The 8808-nt window shown below is 40.1% G+C and overlaps 1 protein-coding gene across 3 annotated transcripts in view; it reads left to right on the forward strand.

The window, feature by feature from the left end:
- The window catches only part of cep120 (centrosomal protein 120), a 31644-nt gene that overhangs the window by 11883 nt on the left and 10953 nt on the right, over positions 1 to 8808 (forward strand). For all 3 annotated transcript variants that reach the window (XM_005730606.2, XM_005730608.2, XM_005730607.2), the window contains exons 11-18: positions 815 to 997; positions 1077 to 1173; positions 1797 to 1973; positions 2107 to 2196; positions 2302 to 2394; positions 3376 to 3537; positions 3628 to 3750; positions 4308 to 4406. In XM_005730606.2, the coding sequence (XP_005730663.1) occupies positions 815 to 997; positions 1077 to 1173; positions 1797 to 1973; positions 2107 to 2196; positions 2302 to 2394; positions 3376 to 3537; positions 3628 to 3750; positions 4308 to 4406 (1024 nt within the window). The remainder of the gene's footprint in view (positions 1 to 814; positions 998 to 1076; positions 1174 to 1796; positions 1974 to 2106; positions 2197 to 2301; positions 2395 to 3375; positions 3538 to 3627; positions 3751 to 4307; positions 4407 to 8808) is intronic.

Here is an 8808-nt window from a genome sequence, read left to right on the forward strand (position 1 = left end):
CCCCCCCCCCCACCAACGAGATCGATCAAGCTACCCTGACTCACAAAGGGAGCGGGCCAACGGCCACACCAGAGCATCCAGTCACGCAACCCGGAACCAACAAGCACCCACATCCCAGGGAGAGGCATAAGCGTCCAGCAGGGAGCGGTGACCATGTCCCACAGGGTCCGGGGCTCAGCCATGCAAACACACACTCATAGACCACTCACTCACTGTCACATGCACACACGTTGACGTCCCACCTTCGAGATGTCACCGATGACATCGCCCCGCACCAGCAGCAAACAGAAACACTATGCAGTCCCCTGGTAGTCACCTGGTTTTTCTTTCTTTCTTATTCTTTGAGGAAACATTGTTATCCTGATACAGTGTTTCCATAGAATCAGATTGTATTTGTGCAGTAGTGAGGCTGGGGAACATGTATACGGATGTGTTTTTGTGAGAAAGATGGCTCACTCGTACTTAAACTGGATTCATAAATAATGTTGTGAACAGACTTCAGCTCCACAGTTTTGAATTGCAGCCTGCGATAGTTGTCCTTGTTCTCTTATGACGCCTCATTGATCTCAGTGTAGCAGCACGAGCTCTCCTGCTACAGCTCATACTCCTGCAGCTTTGTACATGAATGCCAGCTATGCTTGATGAGATGAGCTCCACTTTTTAAAGTGAACCGGTTGGTAACAAATGTTCTAAAATCTCACAGCAGAAATTAAGAAAGAAAAAATGCAGGAATGTTCATTAGTTTGGTGTTAGTTCAGGAGAAGTGTTAAAAAAGCAGCGGGGGGATTTCATGTGTTTTAACTGTGTGTTGTAGAGTTCCTCTGGTGGTGGAGGTTTGGCATAGAGATACAACCAGCCGTGACCAGCTGATTGGACGAGCCTCCATCCAACTCTCTCAGCTGTTGAGCACTGAGAAGAGCAGATTCCTGGGATCAACTGGAGAGCAGTGCTGGAGACAGACTCACCTGGACAGGATCCCTGTGGTCCAAAAACACCGGTAGAAACCAGACTGACTGATGGATCACGTAATGATGATTAACCTCTGTTTAACAGCTGCATTTCTATCTGTCTCTCAGGCCTAGTGAGAAGGTGGCAGAGTTGGGCTACATGGCAACGCTAGAGGACCTGGGATTGGTTAAAGCCACAGAGGTCATAGTGTCTGACTCATCACAGGTGAGAGAGCAGCGCAAATAACAGCCAGTATGGTGCATCTTCCTTTCAACAAGATAAAGAACAAAAATATTCTGGATTTAGATGACCTAGGTGTGTTTTAGTCGATCCCTCCGTGCAACATTTTTCACCATCAGTCAGACTGAAAACTGACTTCTTTTACTTGCTGCACCATCTGTGGTACAGAATGCTATTCTATAAAAGCTGCTTTCAGTTCATAACTCTCCAACATGATACACAAAGTATTGGATGTGGAGTCACAGCTTTAGTTGATTTTATAAGGTTTAAAGGATTTTTAAGCACGTCATCTACAATAAGTGCCTTTTAAAGAAACAGGATGTAAACCTTTGTATCAAAGGATAAACTGAGTGCCAGGGTTTGAAAAATATGTTTTTAACTGAGTCATGTTCCAAAAATAAAACTATATAAACACTGTAGAGCTGGGAATGTGTTCTGCTCTAAAAACAACCTTTTTCTGTCCGTGCTAGTTTTCTTTTAGAGATTAAAAAAAAAAAAAAGTCTTTCTAGCCTTCTATCACCACAGATTACTTGGAGTAAAATGTTGTTGTGTGTTTCTAGCTCAACTAGATCACTTTTGACATGTTTATTTTCCTACATATCTACAGAATGAAGTTGCACCTCGCTCGCAGCCATCCTTCCACCCTGCAGTGCCCAGACCTGCAGCTTCCAGCCTCCACACAGCGCCAATGGGTCCTACAGTCCCCAGAGAGACTCTGGAGTACCGCACAGCCCTGGAGCTGGAGATGTGGAAGGAGGAGCAGGAGGATCTGTTTGATGATCAGGTAACCACTAGCTCCATGCAGTTTATTGGATTCTTACAGCGCTCATATATTTTCTTACTTTTGCCAAAAATTGAACAATTTTTTTTCCTGTAGGAGTCTATTATATAACGTTTATAAAATATGCTTGTTTTAGCTGAGGAAGAAGGAGCTGAGCCACATGCAGGCGTTAGCAGAAGAGTGGAGGAGGAGAGACCGAGAGAGAGAAGCTCTGGTCAAGAAGAAGGTGGAGAGTCTACACCCGCCTACACAAATTCACATATCAATATATGCTTAAGTTTTACTGAAAGGTCCCTCCTGCTCACTTCTACACATCTGTGTGTGTTTGCAGGAGGTGGAGTATAACCTGCTGGAGGAGCAGCTTCAGAAGACTTTGTCTGATCTGGAGAAGAGAGAGAAACAGTTGGCTGAGGCTGAGCTGGAGGTCTGATGCTAGCTGATGACACAACATACAGTATCAAAGGCTCATAATATTCATACAAATTATTGTAATTGTAATTCTGTAAATGTGTGTTTTAGTGTGTTGTCAACACTTAAGAATTGCTTGACAGAAGGAGGACTGTAGACAGAAAATTGATCATCAGACATCACATGAAGTGTTTGGATCATTGCATCATTCAGTAATTTATCAGCATCTGTCATCATCCATCACCTCAACCGCTTTATGACTTTTATGCCACACATTGTAGCACCATCTTGTGTACAACGTTATATATAAAACCAATTCTTCATTCATTCCAAATGCTAATAGCTCACACTTCAAAAGCAGCTATCAGTAAAACTGTACTTTTTGTAGTTCTTGTTTAACATAGACTAGAAATTATGTGGCCATTTCCAAACTCAAGATTATAACTGACCAAACCCTTTATAGCAGGTTTTGTTATTATAGAAAATGTAAGCATAACAAAGACACTTCAATAAATCTAAAGATACAAGTGTATGTTTTAGATTTTTGGCTCTTTTAAAACACTTTTAGTCAGAACATCGGCTGTGCTGATGTTTAAAATGTAGATTAAAGGTGAAATGCTACACAGAAGTCTTCATTAAAGCTTCTCCAGGGCTATTTTGACCATAGAATGTATGTAAAAGCCTTTTTCTTAACATTTTTAGTGTTATTATCATAATAATAATTTTTTTCTGAGATCTCTTAAAAGACCCCATTTAAGCAGACCCTTTGACTCTTGCAGTCAAAGTGTTCACTGGTAGATTGTAGATTTTAGCTCTCTGCAAAATGTAATATCTAAAAATGTATTGATTATTGAGAATGTGAAATGCATGCAGTCTACGTATATTTCACACATACAAAGGTAGAGGGAAGTGACCAGGCAGTGACATTCACTCTACTCAAGATTATAACTGACCAAACCATTTCTCTACAGTAAAGTGAGTGCATCTCTGTTTTCAGACTCAGAGGCTGCAGAGGGAGCTGCGGGCCGAGCATGAGCTGACCCAGAGGGAACTGCAGGAGAGCAGCAGGCGACTGCGACAGGAGTGCGACCACCGGGTGGCGCTAGAGAGAGAAAAAGTCCAATTGATGGAGGAGGAACGAGCCCGTTTACTGCAGCAGGTAGAGATTGAGGATTAATCTGTTTGATTGATTCTGATTGTAAAGTAAAGTGACTTCTTCTGTTCTTTTCTTTGTGCTCCTGTTGTGCAGATTGCAGATGGTGAGTCTCGGTACAAACAACTGGAGAAAGAGTTCCAGCTGTTCAGAGAACAACAGAACATCAGACCCGAGTTCAGACTGCAGTCAGAGATCAACCTGCTCACCCTAGAGAAGGTAAAGCAGCTGCTTTAGGAATAGTACTACCTGGAAAGACGGTACTCATTATAATGAAATTAAAGTCAAAGTTACAGCAAAAGAGTAAAGAAATAAAAAACTGACAGACCTTATTTGTACATCACCTTTCTGTGCAGGTTTCCAGGTTTTCTTCACAGATATACGATAAGCTGATGGGACAGAGCAGATGTAATATATAAAAATATTACAAGATGAAATTTAATGAAACTCAAAGAAAATTACACAATTTGCACTCCACGGGTTAGTTAGTGAAATAAAGCAATATTAGAGAAAATGCTAAAAAAAAAGCTGCTAAAAGTCTAAAATAATAAAAATTATTATACAACATGTAATACTACAATATTACATAAAACAGTGCTCTATAACCTTTTTAAGCTAAAAGGGTTAAATAACATTAATACATTTTTGCAATAATAACTCTAAAATAAGTAAAAATAAAGCAATACTGAAAGAAATAAACAAAAAATGAAAACAAAAAAATGCAACACAATAAATATGCTATTGAAAAAAGCACAAAAGGTGTTTTTCGTTGTCAGGTGGAGCTGGAGAGGAAGCTGGAGTCCGCCACTAAATCCAAGCTACACTACAAGCAGCAGTGGGGGCGTGCCTTAAAGGAGCTTGCTCGATTCAAACAGGTATGGTTCACCCAGAGAAGGATGTGATTCTTATAGGAGCTGTTTACTGCAGAGTGCTAAACTTTTATACCGGGGTTACAGATTTAAAGGATGGGTAGTCTTAACAATGCATGTTTGCATGTTAGTATGGGCTGTAAAGGTATGTTCATACTAGTTGTCTAAGTATAAAAATATGGGCCAGTGGTTATCCCTGTTAAGTATGTAAATGTGTTTAAAAAATCATAACAAACCAAACATAAAAAGGATTTTTCAGCAAATTACAGTTACTTATTTTTGTTTTTAGAAAAGCGCAATAACATCTGAAGCTAGATGTTAATTACATTCCAAGTTGATATTCATAGAGTATTCCAGTATGTAATGACATCAGTAAGTAGATGGATGAAAACAAGACTAGTAGTCCAGAATCTCAACAGAACAGGACAGAATGATGACAGCAGTACCTGAAACCGACAAAAACAAAACCCAAACTTTACCATTAAAACAAAGCGAGTGAGAGGAGCTGACCTCAGACCGTCTTGACAGCGGTCATATTTCACAGCAGATAATTGTAGTTTTTCAGTGAGGGGCGCTGCAGGTTTTTAAATCTGCTGCTAGAGATGAGCTGACAGTGTTAGGACATGTAAGTGCTCTGTTTAAAGACATAGAGTGAGCAGAGGAAACCAACCATAGCTCCACACACGTCACATCATACTGAGGATGCAGCAGCATGTAGATGTGTGATTGAGTTTTAAGGCAATTTAAAACTTACTGTAGACTTTATATTGCTGTCACCTTTTTTGGTGTTGTCTTTTTATTTCCTCAATCTAAACATGTTCTTTTTAGACTAACTGGTGATTCTAAATTAGCTGTAGGTGTGAATGTGAGAGTGAATGTTTGGTTGCCATTCACTGTGTTGGTCCAAATGCTGCGACAGATTTCATCACCCTGCAGTTAGTCGCCAAGTCAAGTAATTCACTATAGTTTAAAGTTCATAGCTTAAACATAATCTCAAAGCACTTTACATTGTAACATTAGGACCCTAAATAAAGCCCCAGATATTAGACGGAGAACCCCAGGAAGAAATTCCAATAGAAACAGTCTCATTGAGCGGGAGTGACCATCGATGACCAGCTAGGGGGTAAAAAGAGAGGATAAAGGAGCGTAGAGAGATGACAAACAAAAAGGCCAGAACTTAAACTACAAGAGAAACTGGATAAAAGCTGAAGGTGTGCAAAGAGTGGAGAAGTAATGTTTGGTGCATCATGGGAAGTTACGTGAAAGCATCAACAGCAAAAGATGGAAAAAGAAAACCGGAATTCAGCTTTTGGTTAGTGACGTCTGCTGCTGCTCTACTCTACTCTAATAGGGACCATCACTTAAAACATGACCATGACGTTGTATTTAATAAGGCATGAAAGCAGTCTTTGAAAACAGAGGAGTTGCTCTCTGCTGGTCATTAAAAAGATTTAAGGCACTTTCACGTTGCTACATGCATCTTTTACAGTATACACTCTGTGGTCAGAGGCCCAAAAAGCATCAAAGTGTATATATCTATGCTGTTTGAGGATTAAGAGTGGATTTGTATTGGTTTTGTGTCCTCACAAGTTTGGAAAGACACACGTGTGTGTTTGTATGTCTGAAGGAGAAAGAAAACGGGAGGAGAACGAAGTGTGTTTTTACATTGGAGTCAAATATTTAGCAGAGTTGAAGTAGACAGCCATCAGTTCTTAACAGCCCATACACACTCATCCACCTATCTTTGTGAGGACTCTGATTCACATATAACTACTAAATGCCTAAACCTAATACCAACCCAAACCCTGAAACCAAACCCTTTGAAGGTCTGTCACAAAGTGAGTGAGCACATCATCACTCCACAGGCCTACAACTGAAACTTGTCCTCACAAGGGTAGACGTTTATGTGCACACACACAGCACTAAGTGGGGCTTTAGTCAGACTAAGCCTAAAGTAAACACACGCAGACGCACAGACCTTATCTGACAAACTAATAACTGTTACCGACATTAACCAGCTGGAAAACTGGACGGACATTTTTCCTCCCCCTCGCTCTCCGTCTCTCTTTCATTTTTCCTTTTTACAGCAGCCTCGCCTCTTTTGTTTCCTCCTGTCTCCTTTTTTCTTCTTGTTTGACAGTTTCTCCTTCTCTTGTGTCTTCACTAATTATCACGTTCAAACTTCTTCCTCATTTTAGTTCTCCTTTCTTTTCTTAATTTTCTTCGTCTGCCTCACGTATCCTTCCTTGTACCTCCTGTCTGCCTCCTTTTGGTTCGCCTTCCTTTTCGTTTCCCATCTTTGTTCTCACTTTTTTTTCTTTTGGTTTTTCCTCCCCATCCCTCCTTCCTCCCCTCTCTTAAGTGCCACATCATTGTAAAGAAAACACAGAGTGATTTATGCACCTCTAAGGGGGTTCAGCTCTGAGTGTCACCCCCCACCTATTAATCATTCCCTGGGTTTGCGTTGAGCAATAAGCTAGTCAGGCGCTAACTATTCAGATGTCACACTCTCGCTTTTTATAAAATATCAGGCCTGTGTTTACACGACCATCCGTCTTGGTGCGCCGCGGTTTTTAAAGCCGCCGCTTGTTTGGTTTTTCTCGGCCTCTACTCGCCTATTTATTCTCTCCTCTCAGCGCCTCGCATGGCGTGCTGTTTAGCTCAAGTCAGATCATAAAAATTCTTGTCCAAGGAATAATGTGCTTTTCTACCCAGGAGGTGCAAGCGGCTGGAGAATTAATACCCACACAGGACTGTGGTTTTAGATCAGAGGGTCGGCCCCTGCCTTTTTGAATTCAAAATATTGGGACAAGGAGCTTAAGTTGGTCTTTTCAAAGAAAAAATACTAGGGCACAAAGAGATTAAAGTTTTGGGACGAGAAGCTAAATGTGGTATTTTTAGAAGCTACCACATTGTGGGACAGAGAATTACACTTGGTCATTTTCTTGAAAAGAAAGAAGCAAAGACTTCTTGGCCAGTTTATTTCAGCAGATCCAGCAGTAACAAAGGCTTTGATACAAAATCCAAGTTTATGGAGGAAAGAAAAGGGGCTGTTGCTGTTCTGATGTGAACTGAAGTCCACCATAGAAGTCAAATATAATCATAAGCCACAACATTAAAACCACCTGCCTGCATCTGATGGGCAAATTATGCAAAAGTGGGTTATTTTTAATGCCTTTTTTATTTCAGCATTTCTAGGCCACTCAAGTACATTTTGCTTCACGTTTTAGCAGGTTTTTTCCCCCCGAAGAATCTATTGTTTCTAGCTTTGGGTACCGCTCACATTTGAACTGCTACTGAGGCCGTTGCTGGAATTTGCAGATGGCCATTTTAAAAACCATGAATCTTATATTTTTAGAATTCAAGTAAATAATTGAATATATACAATTATTTATTAACAATAATAATAATAATAATAATAAGGTACTTTTTGTTCTTTTGTGAGCTTAAAATGATGTAAAACCTTGGAAAATTAATTGAAACTATAAACAGAATATAAAGAAATGCCCACTATGACTTTTTGTCAAAACATCAGTGTATTGTGATAAAGAGACATCAATTGAAGTTGAGAAAGATCCAGGTAAAAAGAAAAATTAAAGGTTAAACGGAAGCATACGTTCTGAAATATTTCAGCAGTTTTATCTATAATCATACAGTCTGTTGTGTATCAGTTTTGCAGTAATGTAAATCTACTTATATAAAAGTGCACATAATGTACTCAGTAGTGCAGTTTTTAGTACATTACATGTGGAGATTGCGCGTTCTCTCCAGATACTCCTACAATCCAAAAAGATGTGTGCTAGGTGATTCTAAATTGGCTGTAAGCGTGAATGGTTGTCTGTCTCTCTGTGTTAGCCTGGGGACCTTTACAGGGTGTACTCAACCCTTCGCCCTATGATACCAGAGACGCGTTCTGACCCCCAACCACCCTGAGTTAGATAAGTGGGGAAAAAAAGTTTATGGATTAGTGTTTCATTCAAAATATTGTGGACCACAAGAAGAACACAGGGTAGCATTATAGGGTATACATATACAGGGTAGAATTACTTAGATTACAATTTGGCGATGCACAAACTTCTGTCACACAAGATAACATTCTTCACTCTTCTGGAACTTTTGAAGATGTAGCAGTAGAGTTGGAGTTGGTCATCACGATTAGGAGCTCAATACTTCACTGATTGCCACAGAGTATTTGTTATTTTATTGATTTTAAGTGCAGCATCTTCCATGTGCCCACATACCTGCAAATGCTTTTTATCTTACCACGTAGAAAAATGCAATCCTTTTCCATGGGAAAGAGTCTGCCGGGGGTTAAAGTTTTATAACAGGTTGTTGAAGGTCCATACTGATCATTCTCTGCTTGGACCAGTTAACCTCCATCATGTCTTGGTTTCATTGGTCATGTGAT

The sequence above is a fragment of the Pundamilia nyererei genome, unplaced genomic scaffold (assembly GCF_000239375.1).
Source record: "Pundamilia nyererei isolate P.nyererei 1_Seehausen unplaced genomic scaffold, PunNye1.0 scaffold00038, whole genome shotgun sequence".
NCBI classification, from domain to species: domain Eukaryota; kingdom Metazoa; phylum Chordata; class Actinopteri; order Cichliformes; family Cichlidae; genus Pundamilia; species Pundamilia nyererei.